Source organism: Haliaeetus leucocephalus, unplaced genomic scaffold, assembly GCF_000737465.1.
Source record: "Haliaeetus leucocephalus isolate CR32 unplaced genomic scaffold, Haliaeetus_leucocephalus-4.0 Scaffold964, whole genome shotgun sequence".
Classification (NCBI taxonomy): Eukaryota; Metazoa; Chordata; class Aves; order Accipitriformes; family Accipitridae; genus Haliaeetus; species Haliaeetus leucocephalus.
Genome location: NW_010973400.1, coordinates 3,942,034 through 3,965,048, shown reverse-complemented (window position 1 = coordinate 3,965,048; position 23,015 = coordinate 3,942,034). Strand labels below are relative to the sequence as shown.

At 43.4% G+C, this 23,015-nt stretch overlaps 2 protein-coding genes across 8 annotated transcripts in view; one reads left to right on the top strand and one right to left on the bottom strand.

Moving 5' to 3' along the window:
* The first annotated feature begins 365 nt into the window (after positions 1-365).
* TDRD6 (tudor domain containing 6) lies at positions 366-11,178 on the top strand. Its single transcript, XM_010584313.1, has 4 exons — positions 366-7,008; positions 7,443-7,561; positions 8,636-8,725; positions 11,107-11,178. The coding sequence occupies exons 1-4, from the start codon at positions 366-368 to the stop codon at positions 11,176-11,178; spliced, it is 6,924 nt and encodes a 2,307-aa protein (XP_010582615.1).
* A 2,175-nt stretch (positions 11,179-13,353) lies between these two features.
* PLA2G7 (phospholipase A2, group VII (platelet-activating factor acetylhydrolase, plasma)) overlaps positions 13,354-23,015 on the bottom strand; it is a 10,024-nt gene continuing 362 nt past the window's right edge. Inside the window, exons 1-12 of one of the 7 annotated variants that reach the window (XM_010584286.1) lie at positions 22,295-22,385; positions 21,858-22,130; positions 21,616-21,624; positions 19,885-20,035; positions 19,172-19,265; positions 18,565-18,633; positions 17,946-18,093; positions 16,363-16,476; positions 15,402-15,493; positions 14,783-14,956; positions 14,045-14,193; positions 13,354-13,663 (exon numbers count right to left, since the gene is read on the bottom strand). In XM_010584286.1, the coding sequence (XP_010582588.1) occupies positions 13,560-13,663; positions 14,045-14,193; positions 14,783-14,956; positions 15,402-15,493; positions 16,363-16,476; positions 17,946-18,093; positions 18,565-18,633; positions 19,172-19,265; positions 19,885-20,035; positions 21,616-21,624; positions 21,858-21,863 (1,110 nt within the window). In that variant the 5' untranslated portion in view covers positions 21,864-22,130; positions 22,295-22,385 and the 3' untranslated portion in view covers positions 13,354-13,559. The other 6 variants (XM_010584287.1, XM_010584285.1, XM_010584288.1 and 3 more) reach the window with 6 other exon arrangements.

The window sequence follows — 23,015 nt, the reverse complement described above, 5'->3', positions numbered from 1 at the left end:
GCCCTTCACCCCGCCCCCCCCGGTCGGCGCCGAGCGCTCCACTCCGGACGAGGGCAACACCAGCGGGCGCTGGGCTGAGCCCGGCGGCTCCAGCGTGCCCCGGCGGTAACCCCGCTCCGTGTGGCGCCTCCGAGCAGTCTCGGTTTAGCAGGACCGGCCCGATGTATCAGCCCGCTCCGACCCTCGTGTTCCCCCCGTCCCCCGTTCCCCCCCGCGGTGGATCAAAATGGACTCGACCGCTTGGGCGGCCGCGTAACGCTTCCCCGCGGGTCACGTGGGCGGCGCGTGCCTTATGAGGCCAGGGAGGGGCGGCCATTTGGCTTCGTGCGGGCGGCGAAGGCGGAGGCCCGAGCTCCGGCCCGGGGATGCTCAGCCCCGGCACCACCGTGGCCCTGCGGGTCTGCGCGGTGGGCCTGCGCCCCGAGGTGCCCGTCGTGCGGCTGTGGGGGCTGCTGGGCGAGCGCAGCGCTGACTACGTCCGCCTCCGTCGTGAGATCCAAGCGGCGGCGGGGGCCCGCCCGGCGGCCGCCCCGGCACACAGCGGGCTGGAGGCCGGTGGGGCTGAGCTGCGCACTGGAGACCTGGGCCTGGTGGAGGTGGTCGGGCTGTGGTACCGCTGCTGCGTGGTGAGTCGCCGTGGCCAGGACTACCGCGTGTTCCTGCTGGATGAGGGCTGCACGGTGGTCACATCTGCCTATTACCTGGCGCGGGGCTGTAAGGAGCTTTTCCACCTGCCCCCGGAGGTGCTGGGCTGTGTTGTGGCTGATGTTATGCCCTCTGGAGGCCCCAAGGTGGTAGCCTGTGGGGATGCGCCAGCCTCCACCTGGACTGTGGAGGCGATGGAGTTCCTCAGCTACCTGCATGGCAAGGAGGTGTCTGGTCTGGTGCAGGAGGTGATGACGCCGCAGCTCATCGTGCTTGAGCTGCCTCAGCTTGTGGCGCAGATGCATCACCTGGGCCTGGCCAGGCAGGTCCCTCCCAGTTGGTTCTGCCAGGTGCTCAGGCGCTGCCTGACTTATGGCCCCTTAAGGAACCAGCTCAAGCTGCAGCCTCCAGCATGTTCCCCTGTAACTTCTGCCATGCCACAGCTTCACCATGTTTTGCTGTCGTGTCAGCCTGTGTCACCTGCCTTGGATTACTTTTACCCGCAGCTTCAGTTGGGTGTGACAGAGCCTGTCCTAGTGACCCACGTCTGTGACCCACACCGCATCTACTGCCAGTTGCAGAGCCTGTCCCAGGAGATCCGTTGCCTTTCTGATACCATGCGCCATGCTTATGACCGGTGTGAGCAAGATTTATCACCCACAGTGGGTTCACCCTATGCTGCCCGTGGCATAGATGGCCAGTGGTATCGTGCACTGCTGCTGGAGCTTATTGCTGGGGAGCAGGACCAGCAAGTGGCTCTAGTGATCTTTGTGGACTATGGCAGGAAGGAGATTGTGACCAGAGCTAACTTGCGCCATTTGCCTGTCGAGTGTTTTCGTATACCTGTGGTGACTTACCCATGTGCTCTTCAGGGTATCTCGGATGGGGGTTGTGGCTGGTCCCCATCGCAGACTGATGAGCTGAAAGCATTGGTGCTAGGCAAAGGAGTGAGTGCTTGCATCATGACCTTTAACTCCTTTGAGCATCTCTATTATGTGAGCCTGTATGGGGAAAATGGTGTTGACTTGAACCATCTTTTTGGGGTGCAGACTTGCTGCCTAGTTAGCAGCCGTATGCAGGTCAGCCAAACTGAGGCTCAGGAGCAGCTGGAATTAGAAGAATCCACTGCTGAAGAACTGGAACTGCCACCAGGAGCACCTCCTGTTGCTTTAATGCACAGAGATTTGGCCTCTGCTCCTGTAGGTGGTGTGCGCCTGAAATTGGGTGTGTTCCACGATGCACAGGTCTCCCACCTCCGAGACCCATCTGAGTTCTGGGTGCAGCTCCACGAGCATCACCCGCTCTTCAGGCAGCTGAGGCAGAGCATGTGGAATTTTTATTCCGATGCGACAAAGCTGGATGGTGCTGGGTGGGTCCTACAGCCTGGATCCCTTTGTTGTGCCAGTGGGAAAGAGGATGTCTTTTATCGAGCGGTGATCACCAGTGTACTGGACAGTGGGGTAGAAATACACCTGGTGGACAGAGGCAATACTGAAATTGTAGATCGGTGTGCGGTAAAGGAGCTGCTCCCTCAGTTCAGGGAACTACCTGCTTTAGCTCTGAAGTGTTGTTTGGCAGGTGTCTCCCCTCTGAGAGGGAGTTGGAGTGAAGCATCTGTGTCTGCATTCAGAGAGATTGTACTGAACAAGACACTAAAGGTTTCTTTTTTGGGTGTGCAGGGTGACAAATACATGGTTGAAATTTTTGACCAGTCCCAATTAGGAGAGAAAAGTGTAAGTAAACTCATGGTCCAGGGAGGCTATGCTGAATACCAGAGGTGTGAAATACCTAAGACTCTCCAGAAATCTAATGACACTGTGAGCCAGGCCTCTTCCCTAGCATGTGCTGGGGAGGAAAAACAAATAAATGTAGAGAAGAGGCTCAGAGAAGACTCTGATCTAAAGAGAAGTGATAAAGCACTTAATCCTTACACAGCTGTGACAGTCAGAGAGCGCCCCGTTGCAGCCATTCACAATTCTAAAAGTAGTGAATCTCTTCCTGCTCAGAAGTGTGAGAGCAAAGAAAACTTGCCCATCTGTTCGAGACAGAATTATGTGGAAATGAAGCCAGGCTCCTCTTATGGAGGTCAATTAGAAGTGGGAAGTACAGTTAATGTTGTTGTGTCGTACGTTGAAAATCCTAGTAATTTTTGGTGTCAGTTAAGTAGAAATTGCCATGACCTTAATGTATTAATGGCTGAAATTCAGGAGTATTGTAAAAATTCATCCCACCCACCTGCTTGGCCAAATTCTGTATGTTTAGCCCAGTACTCAGAGGATGAAAAATGGTACAGGGCTTTAATTATTAGTGAAGTTCCTTCTGCAGAAAAAGTAGAAGTCATATATGTTGACTATGGCAACAGAGAGATGGTGTCTCTAACAAACCTCCGCTCAACTAATGAACGTTTTCTTAGGTTAGAGGCTCAGGCTTTCAGGTGCAGCCTTTACAACTTAATCCAACCAAATGGTCAGGATCCTTTTGCTTGGGATGAAGAAGCGATTCAGGCTTTTCAAGAGTTTGTTGATAGCTCATCATCTCACTTTGAACTGAAGTGTACAATATTTGCCTTGGCTTCGATAAACAATAAGGAGCTATTTAACATTGTAGATTTAATGACACCTTTTCAGAGTGCTTGCCAGTTTCTGACCAAGAGAGGTGTGGCCAGACCTTTATCTCCTCAAAAGCCTCTGGTATCCTCAGTTCAGCTTCATTCTTACTATTATTCTATGCATGATATCAAAATTGGGAGTGAGGAAGATGTTTATATTACGCATGTTGAGGATCCATGGACATTTTTCTGCCAACTTGAAAGATGTGCAGATATCTTAGCACAGCTTACTGATAACATCAGCCATCTAAGTGAAACAATGACCAGCTTAAAAACCTTGCAAAAGTCTGGGAGCTTGTGTCTAGCAAAGTATACTGACAATCAGTGGTACAGGGGAGTAATTATGAAAACAAAACCTAATACGGAAGTCTTCTTTGTGGATTTTGGGAACACAGAGATGATAGAGAAAGATCATCTGCTTCCTTTACCCAGTGATGCTTGTGATATCTTGCTTTTGCCAATGCAAGCCATAAAGTGTTCCTTATCTGATATATCTAATGTTCCCAAAGAAGCTACAATGTGGTTTAAGCAAGCTGTCCTAGAAAGGCAATTAAAAGCGATAGTAGTAGCAAAGGAATCTGATGGTAAACTGTTGATTGAGTTGTTTGATGGTAATACTCAAATTAATGCAAAACTGAAGGAGGAATTAAACTTAATAAACAATACAGGACTGTGTAAGCATATAGAAAATGAAACTTTGTGCTCTAGAAATACAGATGTGAATGAGAGGAATGAGACTGCAGAGTCCCCTTTAAATGCAGGTAGGCCTCTTGAAAGAAAAAAAAGCAGATCTGAAGCCCAGGGAGGAGGGGAGAGTAGCAAAAGGCACTTCAGAGAAGATGTAAACTTTTTCCAGTCTGCTATGAAGAAAGATGTGGCAGCTGGATTACTAGAATCTGCTGAAATGCTTAGCAGTAAGAAGGATGCTTTTTTGTTAAATAAAGCAGGGGGGGAGTCTCTGATCTCTGTCCAGATGGATACACAGTCGGATATTAAATCTGATGCTGAAGGCGGGTGTATAATGCTTAAAAATATATCTGATCCACTGCAACAGAAGATAGTGCCAGCTCTGAAAGTGTTAGTGTATGTGTCTCATGTAAATGATCCATTGGATTTTTATGTTCAGCTAGAAAGTGCTGAGGCTCAGCTTAACAGCATTATGGAAAGCTTAAACGATAGTACACAACCAAAGAACCCTTGTGGACAACTGTTCCAAGCAGGAGACTTAATCAGTGCTGTTTATTCAGAAGACAGCCTGTGGTATCGAGCTGTAGTAAAAGAGAAGACTTCTAACAATTTGATAAGTATACAATATATTGATTATGGTAATACTTCAGTAATTAATGTTGCTCAAGCACACAGACTCCCTGAAGTCTTGTCATCTATTCCAGCAATAAGCATTCACTGCTTCCTAGGTGGACTTAAATGCAAAAAAAATACAAACTGGGCAGAGGAAGCAGTGCTTTACTTCACCAAGAGAACAAGTGAAGTTCTGCTAACGTGTGAATTTGTAGAGAAGATTGAGGATAAATGGGAAGTTATTCTCAGTGACGATCAAGGTATAATAACAGTGGATTTAGCTGATGAAAATCTTGCAAGTAGAGAAGGATCTTGTTCAACAGGAATACTTGATGGAAGAGAGAACAGTGACGTGATAGCTGTGTGTGAGCCTTTGCCGCCTCAGGCACAAAATGAAATTTCCTGTGTAAGTGATTGTAAATCATTTATCTGGAAGTTTCCAGAGGCAGGTCAGACTGTAAAAATTTATGTCACAGTGGTCAATGGTCCAGAATACTTTTGGAGTCACAGTGCTGATACAAAAGACATGAACTACATAGAGGAAAAAATAGAGGAAGCTGAAAGCCTTGGACTAAACTCTTGGCGCGATTGCAGATATTGTATTAAAAGCAGTAATATTTGTCTAGCAAAATATAGTCAAGATGGAAAGTTCTACAGAGCTAAAGTCAGCAGTGTAAAAGGTGACAAGGTAGTTGTTAGACATGTGGATTATGGAAGTGAGGAATCTGTTAGCATGGAGATGGTCAGACAGATTCCATGTGAATTGCTCAAAGTACCTAATCAAGCATTTGCTTGCTGTCTGTCAGGCTTCAATTCCTCAGAGGGCTCATGGCTCAGTGAAGCAAAAGAGAAGTTTTATGATATGACCGAAGGCCTCTTATTAGATGCTGAAGTAATAGAAACTCGGGAAGATAAAGCTTCTGAAGTCCCTCTGTCTGTTGTCAAGCTGGAAGCTTCTGGCAAGAGTATTAATGAAGAGATGAAGTCTTTTTGGAAGGCTAATAAAGGAACTGGTGACAATGCTTTCTCAAACCTTGAGAAGCCCTTAAAGGAAAGCAGATGTTCAAACAATGATATGGGTCTTTGTCTTGAAAGAGAAACTACTGCTGTTTGTGGATTAGCTCAAGGAGAAAGTGAAAGTGCTTTACTTTGTTCTGAACCTTTCCTGGATGTAACTTCTGAGTGGTCAAATACTGTAGAAGCAAATATGTCAGTGGGAGCTGTTGAGTATGTGTCTGGGAAGGCTGGTGATGGATGCGAAACAGCTGAGCGTCAAAGCAACTTTATCAAAGAGATACCTCTATGTGAAGGAGAGAGCGATAACAATGTATTACTAGAACCAACAAGAAGCTGCAGTCTTAATGTTTTGGGGAGTGAAGTGAAAGCTGCAGAACAAGAATTATCTGAAGTCCTGTTTCAAGAGGATGCTGAGCTGAAAGCTGAACTGACAGGCAGTGCTTCAGCAGCCAGCCTTTTCCTAGGAAACAAACAAGAACAACTGAAAAGATTGCCAGTGCTCCAGGTACAGTCGTCTTCAAGTGATGAAACGGGGATGTTAGTAGAACTGGATCAGTTACAAACGCACTCTTCGTACGATGATCTGAAGGAGCTCATACTGGAGCTAGAGGCCCTTTCAGTGCAGTACTCCTTTGGTGAAGAAACAAAGGAAGCTCTGGAAACAGAGTCACTTGAAATGCAGGCAGCTTTGGGCAGTGAAGCAAGAGAGAAAGTGTTGGAACAGGAATCGTTTGAGCTGCCAGTTGTGAGTGAGGAGATGGGGGATTTGGCAGCTCTGAAATTTCTTGAAAGCTTACCATCGCTTAATGAGAGAGAGAACTTGGTGCCTTCTGTTAGCGATGCAGAGAAGACAGTAGAGCTGATTTCGTCTGATGTTCAGCTTTCTTTGGGAGAGAAGGCAGAGAAACTGGACTTGAATTTGTCTGGAATTCATAAAGCAGAAGCTATACAAGAAGACTGGATGGAAGTAGAGCCTTGTCCCCTAAGGCTGTCTTCATCTGGTGGTAGACCTGAGAAACAACTGGACCTGAAGACCCATGACATGCTGTCAATGCTAGGTGCTGAAATTGAGCAGCTTCTGGAACTGGTGCTGCCTGATGCACAGCCATCTCGGGAAGATGGGGATGAGGACTCTTTAGGGTTGGAACATGCTGCACTGCTAAGTTCTGCAAACAGTGGAAATCAATTTTCATTTCTTAAAAAAGACTTAACAAATCAGGTGCCTGTTTGCACTGTAAAATCATGTGACTGCAAAGTTGAGAAATGTAGGGAGTGGCAGAAGAAGAACAATGACTGTTATGTGGAAGAATGGATGAAACAGGACTTGACTGACTTGCTTAAAGAATGTGGAAATGCACGTGTGCAGTCTTTAGACTGTAAATCTGGGGATGAAGAACTAGAAAAAAAGCAAAATGAGAACTTGGCTGACTGTGGTGCAGGTAAAGTATCTGATTTTAAGGAGTTAAATAATCAAAATGTTGTGTACATTCAAACATGAGAATAGCTTTCTTGTAGAAACCTGATTTTTATTCCCTAATAAGTTACTGTATTAGTGTTAATGTTGGTATGCTTTGATGGGTTAAGGACATAAGACTAAGTGTAAGTATCTTATGGATAATGTGACAGTCTAACAGCAAGTAGTCTTACTTTGAGAGGTTAATGATATTATGACTGGAAATCTATTTCTGGACATGAACTGCATTTTCAAGACTGTTCAGGATGACAAATTTTTAACTTTCAAATAATTATTAAGTAGTTTGGAGGGGGAAGGGGACTACAGGAGCAGGGTTGTGAGGCATTTGAGGGTTTTGGAGGGGTTGTTTTTGTGGTGTGTGGTTTTTTTTTTTTCATTGATATGTCATCATTTTTGTAGAACACAATGAGTATACTTGTAATCTGAAGGGCTTTGCTGTTGGTTCCAAATGTGTGGTGTGGACCTCTCTAAAATGGTGTGAGGCTCGTATTTTGGAGGTATCTGAAAAAGGTACCAGGGTAAGTATGGTTTGAATACTTTCTGCATTTTTAAGATCTTGTCCTTCTTTTGGTCTTTCTCCAAACTTCGAGTATTTTACAGAAGTGTATTAAAGAATTTAAGACTTAGTATTGCAAAAGCTGCTTCTGGACTTGCAGGCTACATAGAAACAGCAGTGTCTCAAACCAAGCAGATGTTATATGTCAATGCTTGATATTCCCTTCACATCTCATTCCCCTGCATTGAGTGGGAAGACTGAAGGATCTGGCTCCAGTTTGAGATACATACTCATATGTTTGTGGTTCTGTCTGGCCTGCAAGTTAATGTTCTGCTATGGAGTTGTGTTACCATTAAATGCTCATGAAACTTAGTATTATTTTACTGATGTTTTGAGGAGTTAGTAGTAGAACTTGGGAAGAAACTTAAATTATACCATAATTAATAATGAATACAAACTGTTCCTACTTCAGTGAAATACGTATTGAATTAGTGGTTGGTGGGAGTTAACTTTAACTGTAGATTATAATCTGATGGGCTGCCTTGTTCTACTGCTGTTTAAGCTATGGGATAAATGAGAAGCCTTCCTCCTGTTCAGGGGGAGTGTGTGTGTGTATGTACACATATGCACAGACATTATACTTACATAGAAGGGCAGTTGTAATTTAAGGTTGCAAATCCAAAAGATCATTTCATAAAAGTAACTTTGTGGAAGATTGAATGCCTGAGATCATGGAAGCCAGCTCTTTTGCTAGTAGATTTCTTAGGTATCTAAAGCTAACCTCAGCTGTATTGAGATGTCAGTGTCAGGTATGTAGTGATATCCTTATTCATCTGTTTCCTACTGGTTCTGATCTAGTAGGTGTTTTCCAGCCTTTCCCTCTCGCCATACTTGGGTTAGAAGCCCAGGAGAGCCTTGAGCAGATTCAGTGGTGATATTCAGCTTTATTAGAGGTTAACTTGCTCTTTCTTGCAAGATCCAGACTTGAAAGGGCAGGGAGTCCTCAATTGTGTTTTCCTACTGCTATGTCTTATTTGCTGAGTGTATTCTCGGGATCCACCGCTGTGCTAGGTACAATGTGGCTCTGTCTGTACAGGTCTTGAATCTCTCCAGTGGCAATGAGGAGATTGTGGATCCTGAGAATGTCTGGAACTGTATTCCTGACTGGGCTTGCAGATCATCTGAGGTATGGCGGTGTGGTAGTGGGCAGGACAGTACTGATTTTTAGAAAGGGCACTCTGAGTTTAGTTGTGATTCTTCCTGTGTCACCATGAAAATAGAAAGGCAAAGTAGCATTAATCTAAATCTGTGCATTCATGCCAACTGCTAGAAGCACAGGTTTTTTTATTTAAGACATCACATTGTCCTTCTTTAATAGATCTCTATGGAGACTATAGAAACTTGTATAAATACATTATATAATTGATATAATTTATGTAAACTGTTTACATAGACTGTCAGCCATTTGGCCTGAGGACTGTGAATTCAGTCTGGGAATAGATTAACGAAAACAGCTTGAAGGAAGAAATGTTACTGAAAGACTACTATTAATCAAGAACTGTAGAACAATGCTGATATGTGGATTTTGAGCATGTAACTAACTGGTAAATCATGAAAAATACTTCTTTTATGAAGTAATTGGAAAAAGATGGTAAGGTTTTCACCAGTGTTCTTCATGAAGTACTAATAAATGAACAAGTCACATCTGGAACCCAAAACTCATGTCATCAGCCATGCTGCTGGCGATGGTAACAATGCATTTCCAGTTCATCCTTCACATGCAGTTTTTGCATCAAAGCAAAAAGTGGGCAGAAGGCTTCTGTAGTGAGTTGTAAGGGGGGAAAACAGTGGTAAATAAGAGTCCAGTAGTGCTGATGTAAACAGTCTAGTATTAAAGGAAGTACCTCAATGGAAAACTATCTTTGCAATAGTGTCAGCTTCCTAACAGAATCCCCTTTTGTTTAGGCAATAACCCCTGTAATGGAAAACTTGCAGTCCTTACCAGAGGAGTCTTTACTTCAAGGTAAGACTACCTTAAAGCTCTCAAAGAGGTTGTGTACTTGGTGTTTGGATGCTTTCTACTTTTCTAGAAAATACTTTATATTAGGAAATACAACTGAAACACTTTTTTTAACTTAAGTATTTAATACTGTTGTAATTTTCTTAGTAGCATTAGCTTATGTACTGTGAGTTTAATGGTGAATACATGCAATGAAGCTGCTACTCTGTCTTGATTAGAAATCAATTTAGTATTCATTTATTCAACCTAGTGGATTGAGCCTCTTGGACAAGCTGGGGTGGTACACTGAAGTTACAGATTTTGGTAGGGTTTTGAGCATCGGCCACCAGCATGCTCACGTTTCTGAGGCAAGGTGAGCGACTGCTAGGCAGACTCTACTAAGCATTGTAGTTTGGGATTTGAATGCCCCAGTCCCTTAATAGATCTATGAATCTAAACCCATAATAATACCATCTCAGTTGTTTTAAGGATAGTTTGTGAATAGTGCATGTACATGTTTATTGTTACTTAAAAATTTTGAGGTGTTACTGGTGAACACTTATTCCGTGTACCAAAGAAAATAGTACAGGTTCTTTCTGATTATATACTATTTGTATAATCTATGGAATCATAGAGTAGTTCTGGTTGTAAGGGACCTTTGGAGGTGCTCAAAGCAGGGTCAACTAGATCAGGTTGCTTAGGACTTCCCTTTCAGGTCTGGAACCTATCCAAGGATGGAGATTCCAGAACCTCTCTGGGTAACTTGTTCCTGTGTTTGACCAGTGGTTGCCTGATGGAGACTGAATTAAGCTGAAGTAGAGATAGCATTTGTGTTTTCAGTGATTGAATTGGTTATTGTATTTCAGTACAACTGTACTGAAAGCTGACTGGTTTATGGGTAACAAATAATGAAGCCTGCAACAGAGATTTAGTTACTTGTTGGGCAAAAAAATAGTTAAAAAACTTGATTAAAATGTTAAACTCAATCCTCCCTCAATTACATCACTCAAATGCAGGATTATTCTTGATCTTGCTGTCTCTGGTTTTGATAATACTTTTACAGTTTTTACCACTCTTTGGTAGCTAATTATTATTGCCCAAACTTGCCTACTGTCTGTGTTCTTGAATACTTTGCACGGTATTAGTGTATGCACTGCACTGCAGCAGCAGTGCAGAAAATGTGAGCTAAGGTCATGCAACCATGTGGCACAGAACTGGATCTTGCTGTGCACATGGGCCATGGCCTGAAAGGCAGTTTGAGTAGAAGGTACCTGATCCACAGGATGCAAAAACTCTCCTGCAGAGGCTTATGCTAAGCCCACTGAGGAATGGAGTGGCTTAAACTTGTAACTGAAATCTGGGAGCACTGCTTGCTTCATCTTCTTGGGCAGTTCTGTTTCAACTGTCTTATCTGTATATAACTTTGCAAGTTTATTCTTTTAATATGGTCCAATATGTTGATGACATTTAGTCTGAAGCCTTGTAGAGCTATGACTTTAGATACTAATGCACTTATACATGTTTATTGAAACACCTTGATAGGTCTAATCTGTTTTTATTCCCTGTAGAAAAGCAAACTGGCTGCAGTTCAGATTTGCCTGAAGATCCTCATGTCCTCCAACATTCCTGAAACCAAGTGACATGCTCACCATATGAAGCTGAACAAGTACCTGTGTACATGAAGATTCCCATGAAAATCTGTTTTTGTGGGAACACAGATACAAGTGAAGCATGGAGAGTTTTTTTTCTACCTAACTCAGCAAATGCCTGTCACTATCATACTTCCCTGTCAAGGAATAGTGCTTGTTGGTACATTGTTAGTGTCAGCTTCGCTTCTTAGAGCTGTACTTTCTTACGTAAGAATTTGCCTCTTGACTGGCATTCCACACTGAATATGTGTGTGCACTAACTTTTATCTAGCTGTTGGTGGGTGGTTCTTGAACACAGGTTTCTTGTGAGTTGTTGTATAGGCTACTGTGTTGCATAATACTACTTTCTGTTGTTTGCTTTTTGAAAAGTTGCATTGTTAAGTTTTCTTTTTCCTCTAAGAAAAGTCGAGGGTATGTTTTGGGGGGGAGGGGAGGAATTCTTTCTCTGTAGGGGAACATAGTTGGTTTGTGTTGAAGTCTTGCATCTGGTGCTGTTACAAAGCAATGGAAGAAGCTGCAATAAAGCTTTGGCTGGCATATACTGATCAGTGTTTTGTTAATGATGACGTGTGTTCTTTCCCTATGCATAAGCCCAAATGCTGTGTGTGTACTGAGTATCTTTCTTCAACTGTACTACTGCAGTTAGATGTAGCTATGCACATTCTGCAGTTACTGGTTCTGTCTGACCCTAAACAGCTCTCTAGAGCACTGTGAGCTATTGTGAATGCTTTGAAACATCACACAGTCATGTACAAAGTAGAACTTGTATTTATGACATGGCCTTAATTGCACTAATGAAAGATGAAAAAGATGAAGCTTTGCCTATAAATATGAAGCAGACCTCCTAGAATGGTTTTGCTGCTGCATGTGTACAGTGTGGTAAGGACTTCTCCTTAAGCTGCAGCTGTTTTATCTCACCTTTTGTTCTCCTCCTCCTGTGTTGAAAAGGGGCTTCTATTTTATAGTCCTGTTGTATGCTCCTGTGTACCATAGCTGCTTCCTCCTCTTCAGAGGCTATGGATTTTTCATGCTGCCATAATGACTTAGGAACCCAAGATCTCTGACAGTGTAATAGTCTGGGTGAGTATCATGGCAGATCTCAAGGGTTAGTGCTTTCTCAGCAAGAGAAACACTTGCATGTTTCTTCCCTTAATAGAGACAATACATGGTGGTAGGCTGGAGAGAATTTAATTAAATTCTGAAAACAGGTCTTAGATGTTGCAATCTCATGTTAAGATCACAGATTATATAAATATTTATTACACTGTTAACTGCTTTCCTTGTTCTGCTTCAGTTTTTTTTGTAACCTGATTTTGAAACAAATAGGCTACAGTAAGTAGTCCCCCTTTTGCAAGGCTTATTCATTAAGAAGTCACCCTTCCATGTGGCAGCTTCAAAGAGTTCTGCTCTAAAAATCAGAGCCTTCTTTAGCCCACCACATAGTCAACTGCTTCTACTGACAGATACAGACAGCAATGCTAGTACCTGGAAAAAGATGAGTGTCTAGAGAGTATTATAACCATAAGAGACATCAAGATGATCAAGCAATGCTTACATACCCCTTTTTAAAGGGAGTGGTAGAAGTAACACATCTCTTCTGTAATTTCACCTACAACAGTATGACTGATAGATAGTGGTAATACGGAGATTAACAAGAGAGGCACTGCTGGGAGCTTTGCCTAAGCGAAATCACAGTTGCTACAACAAGAGTGACCATTTCAGCAGCTTTTGGAATGGAAACCTCCTCCAAGTATGGCAGTAAACACATCTTAAATGTAAGTGGATTAAGTTCATATGAGAAGTCCTGTGTCTGAACAAACACCTTTCTCTGCTGTTACCTTAAACTACTTCCTGTACCTTTTACTGTGACTCTTATTTTAATAAGACAGTTTTGAAGACAACCTTCCACTTGTACCTCACTGACTAGAAGGAGGAAAAACCTGCTCCAACTTGCAACTGTTGTCAGACCACAGCTGAAATATTAAGTAATTAAATAACAAAGTTGGGGGTTTTTTATATTGCAAAAAAAGGCTTGCTGGATGCAAACTCACTTAAAACTTAGTAAGCAAAACTCTAGTTGAATTCCTTGGAGCTTAATCTCTCTCTCTGCAGACTTAGAATAAAGTCAAAACCAGAAAGCATTTAAATTGCCATTAATTGATTCTCCCCCCAACTGTCTATATAGCAGAAGTTACCCTGTTGCAGTATTTCAGAGAATCCCACTAACTCATTTGAACTAAAACCTCTCTACATGATAATGTAACCTAATGCCTTATTTTTTTGTTGTCGTTGTTCCACATCCCAAAAGCTGTGTAGGTGGCCAATGTTAGTGTCCTGATGCCCATGGCATTTTCAGTACTTCTTTGTATTCCTTATTCAGGTTCAGCTGGAGATAAGTCAATATTGGTACCAGGAATAACATTGGGTCCTATGCCATCCACAAGAGAATCCCACTTGTCAAAATCATTCTTAAGACCTATGAAATGGGAGAAGAAAACCACAAGTGGTAATGAATAAAGTAGTCAGCTTTTTGTAAAGCTACACTGAAAAATTAAACTATTGGACAGATGAATCAACCTGGCAAAGTAGGGGAGGCATGATGTTTTAAGAAGGGAAAAATGACACTCCAGGTTTTTAGGTTTTAGAACAAAACTGCAATGTTCCTCCTCTGAATTGCTTAGATTACAAAAGTAACTAACAAACCTCTAGAAAAAGAGTCTGACTGTTGTTTCTTCTACTTAAACTTTTCTGACGCACTTACTTTTGATCTTGTTCTAAACAAGAACAGTTATATAAAAAGCTGCATAGGAATTAAGTGTTAATTTAACTTCATACTTTGATGTAAACAGATACTTACTCAAATGTTTCTGCAGGAAGGCTAATGAAGCATGATTGCTTATATCAATAGCTTCATTGGGATCTATTTCTCCTTTTAATTTGAAAAATCTTCCAATGATTTCTCCACTCACAAAGGTAAAGTCAGGAAAGCTCTGATGTACTGACCCCCTGCAAACAGAACCATGATCAACAGGCTCATCAGAAGGCAGTCATCTGATTAAAAGATGCCATGGGTTGCACAGACTTCTTCAAAGACAGTCGTGCACAGCAGTAAATTCTGTCCTAACCACAGAAGGGAGGAAGTTTTGTACATGCTTACTGTAAGTAACTACAATTGCAACGGCAACAAAGAGTAGGCTTGGCAAAACTTCAAGTTGTCTCTGCTCTGAGGTGGATTATAGAACCACCCACTCCCTGCTACGCAGTGCTTTCACTAGGTGAGTGCATAACTGCACCCAGAAGGCTGTTTAAAGTGTTCAAACGCAGATGATGCATGAGGCCCAGAGCAAAACTTGTGCCCCTGGGCCGGAATGCACACCTTGGAGCATCTTAAACTTAGGGTTACTGGCTGCTTTGAGAGAAGTCTCTGTCTCCACTGTGGGGGACGTACTGCCGTCTAATTTAAACATGCAGTGAAAACCTGGGCCATGAGGAAGTAGGGACTGTCTGTCTTTCTGCAGTTACGTGTAACTGTACAGCTCTAATAAGAGTAAAGATTCATCTTCAACCACAGAAGTGATGGGTCTTGGATTCTTACTTGATAGTGATCATTTTCTTGTTTGTGTCATTGGAGCCGAGCTTCTTCATCTTTAAGATATTATCAGCCCACTGGAATTTTTCAGAGTTGATAAAAAGCAGCGGTTGCTGGACACTGTTTTGGTAAATGTCATCACCTACTGGAAGCATCCATGCATCGAGGGCAATGCCACACCTGTCAAAAACAACTGGATATTGTCACAGAAGCAGAAAGCTTTGTATGGAAATTCTCAGCATGCTTTGATTTGCAGGAGACATGGGAAAGCGAAACTCTCTATGACACCGAACAGGTAAACAGGTTAATGAATCATTTTGTTTCCAGATGATTTCTACTCTGGGGGAAGAGACTTAATCCATTATTGCATTTGTTGGTCTCCATTGCCAGGTGCAGCTAGGCACAGGAGCTTCTGCAGGGTCCCACAGTATCATGATATAATATGATACAGCTATCATGTTCCACCACATCCCCACAGTTCAAAGAAGCATGACTTACGAAAACAAGACATGCCAAACAAAACTTTTCTTCAAGAGCTAATTAGTAGTTGGGGAATCTCAGGTGAGGTCCCCTGCTCCAGACCTCTCAAGTGCCAAATGTCTCTCGCCTTGTTTTGCGTACTTACCTGAATCTTATTTCTTTGCTGAGACTTTCAATAACTGTAGCACCACCAAAAGAGTGTCCCATCACAGCTATTCTGCTAGTATCAACAGAATCCTGTCAAAAAAATTCAGGTGCTGTAAGAGACTTTCTTTCCCAAACTTTTTTTTTTTTTTTTAAAGGGAATAAATTTTTAGGCAATAGATCCTACTGAAGTAGGAAGAGCATCCTTTCAGCTCCATTACTATCTATCCAGCTTGGGATGACCTGAGCATATGTTCACAGATCTACGGTGTAATCTTCAGAACAGTTGCCCTGGTTTTGGCTGGGATAGTTAATTTTCTTCCTAGTAGCTGGCATAGTGTTATGGTTTGGATCTAGTATGAGAAGAATGTTGATAACACACTGACGTTTTCAGTTGTTGCTAAGTAGTGTTTATACCAAGTCAAGGATTTTTCATCTTCTGATGCCCAGCCAGCAAGAAGGCTGGAGGGGCACAAGAGGCTGGGAGAGGACACAGCCAGGGCAGCTGACCCCAACTGGCCAAAGGGGTATTCCATACCATGGGATGTCATGCCCAGTATATAAACTGGGGGGAGATGGCCCAGGGGAATTGCTGCTCAGGAACTAACTGGGCATCGGTCAGCAAGTGGTGAGCAATTGCATTGTGCATCCCTTGTTTTTGTATGTTCCAATTCTTTTATTATTATTATTGGCATTTTATTATTGTTATTATTATTAGTTTCTTCCTTTCTATTACAACTGTTCTTATCTCAACCCATGAGTTTACTTTTGCCTTTTTTTCCCTGATTCTCTTCCCCATTCCACTGGGTGGGTGGGGAGTGAGCGAGCAGCTGCGTGGTGCTTAGTTGCTGCCTGGGGTTAAACCACGACAACAGTTTACAGGAACCAGTTTAGAAATGGAAGAGGGAAACCAGAAGCATTATTAGGCATTTAACAAAGTGCAGTTACCACCTTTCACTCACCTTTAGGCTATTCCAGTCAAAGTTTGAATTCAGTACATTCATTACTTTCTCTCCTGAATTGATTTTAAGAATGAGATCGAGAGCTTTGATACACTCCTGTGCTCTTTGCTGCACCTGGGGAGAGCAGTGGAAGGAATTATCAGACAACTGCTAGGTTTGCCGGCCCTTTGGACACAAGACTTAGTCTGATATTTTTTTTTTCCCCACAAGTGCCTGATACGGTAACAACTATTCTGAACTGCAGAATGGAGCTGTAAAACAGAACTTTGACAAGGTCTGACCAACAACAAAACTAACTTTTGGAGGTCCAAAGAGTTTAAGCTCTTGCGTAGATCCTCTGCACGTGGAAGAATTTATCCCTATAACATGCGCCAAAGACCTTCAACTCCTTCATCCTGTCACTGCTCTGAGAAGGGGTTGTTGGGATGTGCAAAGGCTTAAGTTACACAACTACAAGGAAGGCTGACTTGCTACTCCTCCTCATGTTCACTCTGATGAGCAAATGTCATTACATCACTTGCTCCATCTGCACAATTGCTTTGAAATGGTATTTACACTGGACAAACCCAAAATAACAAAGAGACAAGAAGCCCTTCCTGTTTTATATACATACATATTCTTGAAAAACTGTAGTAAAGCTGTTGCAAATAAACATTTTCATTGTTCACTGTAAGAAGTGTTTTTGACTTTCATGTGTCAGTGAAAGAAAAGGTTCAAAAAGAACCAAAAAACAGTAGCGTCCTTGGGAACCACAGCATGTAGGCAGCCAGCAAGATGCCTGTGCATTACCAAATTTCAAATAAATCTCAATCTCCTGACTTCTCTACTAGAAAAATTTGCAGTCAACAGCTTCTGGAGGTTATTTGCAAGCTCAGACATTACATATTTATACTCATAAGTAGGATGTTGTATGCACACAGGAAATGACAATGGTACTGCTGTCTGTATGGCCCAGGGAGATAAAGAGAAACACCTCCCTGGCTGAGTTTGCATTAGCTGGAAGAAAACACTCCCATATTTTAAAGGTCAAGTCTATGCTTGGAGGAGCTCGTCAGTACGGCCATATCACATCTAGCATGGATACTGCTTATAATCAGGAAGTTTGCATTGTTTACATTGCTATAAACCACATTCAAGTGTGTTGGAGATGATGAAGCAAACACCCCCCTTAGAACAGCCATGATTCATCCTGCCATCCAACAGTAAACAAAAGCTGACGCAAGCCTCAGACCACACAAACATCTGAATTCAACTCTGTGGCATTTAAAGACTGGGCTGGGCAGCAAAAGCGTGAAGACACAGGGAAGAAACAGAAAGTTGAGTGGAGCCAGAGGAGAAACAGCTGACTAAGCGCCACAGTGCAACCTCATGAGAAAGCTTTCCTGAGGAAGTAGTTTATGCTCTGAAGAAAGCTGTTGTTGGCTTTCCCGTCTTCAGGAAGATAGGACTTGGTGTATTTTTATATATCCCCTGAGTCATGGCAGAAGACTGCAGACATGGCCAAAGAGGGAAAGAGCCTCCTAGTTAGTCCTAAACACACCACTCCTGCCTCACTTCCCAGAGTACAGACCTAGGATGAGTACCTGCTTATGGCGCAAACAACGCTCTTCCTCTCCAGCTTTTAGTTTCCTGTAGTAGATCCACTCCTTCTCCGTGTTTGCTGTAGACTCTTCCTGTGGTTCAGAAACGGACTTTTTTTTACAGTAATATGTTGCTGAAGCAGATTGATCTCTGTAATATCAACAAAAGGTTAGTTCTGGGGATGTTTTCCATTTGGTTTGGGATGAAGTCAGCCGAAGTTTTAGATTTCACTTATCTCAAGAGATCCAAGCTACCAACCAGTGCTGCTGCAGTCACAACTGAGCATAGACAGACTTTCTAAATAATGCAATAACCCAACCAAAACTCCCACCTCCTTTATATTCTCCAGGTTCTAACAATAAGAGAGAGAAAAATAACATGCCTGAAGAATGATGAACAATATCTACCATGGGACTGTTCATTCAAGGGCTTATTTAAGCAAATCCCCTTTGCTTAGATAAGAGTTGAGCTAGAGAAATGGGAGGTGTGGGCAGGGCTGAAGAAGATATACTGGTTTTTCTTTTTAAAAAAATCATAAGTTCTTCTTTAGAATAAATAACATTCTATTCAATGTCAGAAAGTTTCTTTCCATCAGAACTCAAAAACGTGCAGTATACACACCTGTGCTCCACAGCAGCCACTATAAAGCCCTGGGAAGCCATCTCTATGCAAATAGCAGAATAGATCGTCCTGCAATTAAAACCACACTCTAGTGATACACGTGCACACATAATTATTTCAGTTACACTGCTCTTTCAATGTTGACCACACTATGTATGTGCTATTTCTTCTGTTTGAATTTGCTAGCCGGTAGAGCAGGCTTTTGTATGCCAGTCACCAAGCCTGTTCACACAATCTTGTTACTGTTTTACTATCTATTCAGAAAGAAAAATGCTCATGATTTTTAAAAGTACCACATATGACACTTTGCGTCTTCAAAGAGCTGTCCAAAAATCAACTAGCTAATCTTTACAACATGCTTATGGATCGGTAAATACCTTCACCCCTAAAACACAAAGGGAAAACACAAATAAATACATCAAGCCTGCTTTTAGTTACTGCTGTTGATTTCAGTGGAGGCATACTGATACACAGCAGCCTGTTCTTCACACCTGTTTCACCTTCATGGGGATCTCACTCCCCTACTGAAAATCTGTTCAGAACCATCCTTGGAGACTGCTGTCTCCATAGACAACAAAACTAGTTTGTCAGCAAACTGCACAATTACCGAAAAGCTCCAAGTCCATGGGAAAAAACGAGGAGTGGGTATTTTTCTCCTGGCTTGAAAGCAGCATTTGACTTTGCAGGACAGGTCACTGAACCTAGATAAAAATCAAAGCGTATGTCATTATTACTGAAATGAGAGAAAGCATTTGTTCCTGTGGGAGAGATCCCGAGAATCTGGTGACCGCTGATTTCAGAGCAGTCATCTGAAGGTAAGGTACCAAATCTCATCCTTAAAATACAGAAGACAAATACAGAGCTGTTTCTGAAAATACTTTCTACTTGGCAGAAGATACTTTCCTTCTCCTCCTCCCATCCACAGCCTAGCACAAGGCCTACATATCTCTTAAACCCTACAAGAACATATTTTCAAGAATAGTCAGGTTGGTATTCAGACCTTAGTATTTGCACATTTCCCTGTGGGATTTAAAGCCCAACACATAGGCGTAGCTCGCCCGAGCTCTTCCTAGAGCAAATTGCCCAGACGCTCCTATTCATAGCAGTCTGGGACTGTGGGTCTGCCTGAGAACTGGGTCACATTCATCACTGAGCCTCACTACACAAACCCATCTCAAACAAACGTACTTCTTTGGGAAAAACTAATTTTTTTTTGTCCTGCAACAATAACACACTATTCACGGAGCAGTGAGGCAATGACCTGCATACAGAGCTCATGCCCTTGCATTAGTCAAGGAATAAAACCAAAACCAGTCTTACCAACATAGTACTGGAAAAGCCTTTCTCCTACAACTCGGTACATATTAAGGAAGTCAGAGAGTCCCTGATAGTACTCTTTATCTGGAATCCATGGTGCCTCTTCATTATCTGTGGCATCGCATGATGGATAATATAGGCGCAAGAAGCTTCCCTGGGATTAGGAGGGAAGAAAAAAAAAAAAAGGAAGATTGATATTTATATATCTATGGCAGAGAAAAAGGAAGATAAAAACATTTCTGTCAAGGGCCTCAGATGCAAGAATGACAGCTTGAGAGAATTAAGAGACTCTCCTGAGAAAATTATTATCCTATACAGGCTTTGATGCCAATCCTATGTCACTATCTTTTTGTCCCTGCAGTGAATTTAAAGTAGCATGACTGTTGGCATCCAGGCAGAGACACACGTCACCTTCTCCAGGTTAGCCTATGGCTAATTCAAAATGCTCCATTTAATAAAGTCAATCATTACAAACACTCACTACCTATTTGCTCCATTTCTACATCTTGCTGGATCTTTTCTTCTGTCTTCCTCACTATGCCTCCCTTCGGGGAATGATACGATGATGCAGTTTGATCAGTTTAAGAGGGGTGACTGTGTCCCCTTCACACTTCCAGCTGGGAGCTGTCACTGCTTTCCTTGCACCAGTAAGTCTCATGGAGCTGTTACTGACCCAATTCAGCTTGCTAGACTGGGGGGAAAACCAGACCCTCCTAGAAGTATATTTTTCCACTAGGTTAACAAGACAAATTTTACCCTGACACTAGTTTCTAGAAGTGCTGTCCAGCAGAGAAGATGCGGGTAGAGTCAGGGGCATGGTCTCAACATGGCTATAGTGTTCCTGGCTAAACTGAGCAAGAGGCTGTCAGTAAAGCTCTTGGGCAGCTGCACAGCAAAGGAGCGCAATATATTGTTCTTCCTCCTCATCAAGATGTTTACAAGTCTGTAGTGGTCCATCTTTCTAAACACAGTTTTGTTAACTTTTTTAACAATTTTTGTTCACTTTGTTAATTTTTGTTTTATCTGCCTCCATTTCTTACCACTGATTTGAATCTTCTTTTACTGTCTGCACTCCAGGTCTTCCAGGAAACCACCCAAGCTTCCCACATTCACGTGGACCCTCCATACCACCTTGCCAGTATTTTTCCTACGCAGACAGCAGCAACGTACCAACGGCACACCTTAAAGCAGACCTCCTGGCAGATGAACCGTGTGTAATTAGCATTCTTATTTCCCTGTTTGCAAGGGAATTTGCAACACACTATTCAAATTCACTGTCTTGCTCCAACTGTACTTTTGTTTTACCATGTTAAGTCTAGGGCCAAAAAGAACGTGACTTTTGGAATAAAGTCTGGTTTCTTGAACACTAATTTATCAGTTTCATACGCAACGTGTACCAAAAGCTTGTTTAATGAAGCTTATTTCTATTTATTTATCAAACTTAAATCAACCTTTGACACAAAGGAAGAAACCATCAAACCCTTCATCCATACTGGTAATGATACTAATTTGGTCCCAGAATAAACCCAGTGAACCTCCTCAGGTGACTAACTGCTCACCCAGAAAGCAAAAGACGGTCATTCTCTATGCCTGAGAGAACTGTAAGTATACAGATTGCTTATCTAAGGAAAACACATGGGCTGACTGCAGAGAGAAACTAATCGCTTCTTTTTGCTAATACAGAGTAAACTCAGTAAAGGAAAACATACAAACTGATCACAAGTTCCACCACACCTGGCTAGTCTGAGGAGTAAAACCACAGTGTAAATGCAGGTGTATTCCCATAGGAAAATCAAAAAGCAAGAGGATTTGAAATGGAAACCCAGAAGTTAGCTGGCTGTTTACTGGCCCCATCTTCTTTTTGTGGCTTCTCTTTGTACTAACCACTTGCAGAATTGGCATCCTGTTCTTTTTCAGATAGATAAAACTTTGAGAAGACATCTCATGCTTTCCCCTGCAGCTGAAACACTACGTACCCTCATCACCCACCCCTGCCAAATCCCGTTGGGAACTTTGCGGTGAGAACAGCTACAGTCACGGAGACTGCGTGTGGAGTCTCCCCAGGAGCCCAGGGCAGAAGAGAGCGGTGGGGTGGGTGGGAAGAACCCCGTGTGTCCCAGAAGGACACAGTTTCTCTGCAGTATCTTGCGTAAGGGAGTCAGGAAGGCAAGGATATTAGGAGGAGGGAGGAAGCAGCCACGGGGAAGGCTTGCAGGTTACGTGTGTCTGGTAAATGCCCAGTACACATCCTACGCTGGGACGGAGAGGACAGAAAACTCAGCTGTGAGTGTCGGCCGCGGAGCATCCCTGCACACAGACCGGACCTTCTGTCTGATTCCTCTGTAAAACTACAGCAAGTTGTTTCACTAACATCGCGGCTCAAATCCAAAGGAGGAAGGACGGACAGACTTACCTCGACTGCATTTTCTGTCATCAGGTCTGTACATCCAACCGAGTGCGGTCCCTTTCCTTTGGGGATCCTATAAAACTTCTCAGTGCTGCTGCTCCCCATGTCCATTGGTGCCTTCACTGACACACCTGGGGAAAAACACAGAGCAAATGAGGAGACCGCCACGGCCTGCGTGACCAGATCACCTACCCTGAAAAACACGCCGCGCGTTAAACACCCAGGAGTGGGAAATCCGAGGCTGAGCCCATACAAGAATCCGAAATCCCGAGTCGCCAACCCGACCTGCTCCGCCGGGGAATTTCCTTGGAGCAGAGGGTCCAGAATCCCCAGGGTCGGGCTGTTAACGCCCTGCGCCGACCAGAAAGCCGGGGAAGGGGCGTTTGGCTGGGGACGTGGCGGCGGCACTGGGGCAGGCCGAGGTAGCGGTCCGGCTCCAGGAGGGAAGCGTGAGCCCAAGGGCGGCCGAGTTTCCTTCGGAGAGCCGAAGGCCGCTCCCTCCCTGCCGGGCTGCGACCGAGGGCTGCTCCTCCTCGCAGGAGGGGCAGAGAGGGAAGTTTTTGCAGCCCCCGGGTCGACAAAACCGGGCCGTTTTTCCAAGAGGCCCGCCGAGGCCTTGGACGCCATCCCCGGGGAGAAACGGCCGGGCTGCCGGTGCAGGCGGGGTCGCTGGCAAGGCCTGAGCGTCCGCGGCCCGTACCTGGGCTGACACCTCCGAGCCAGGCTC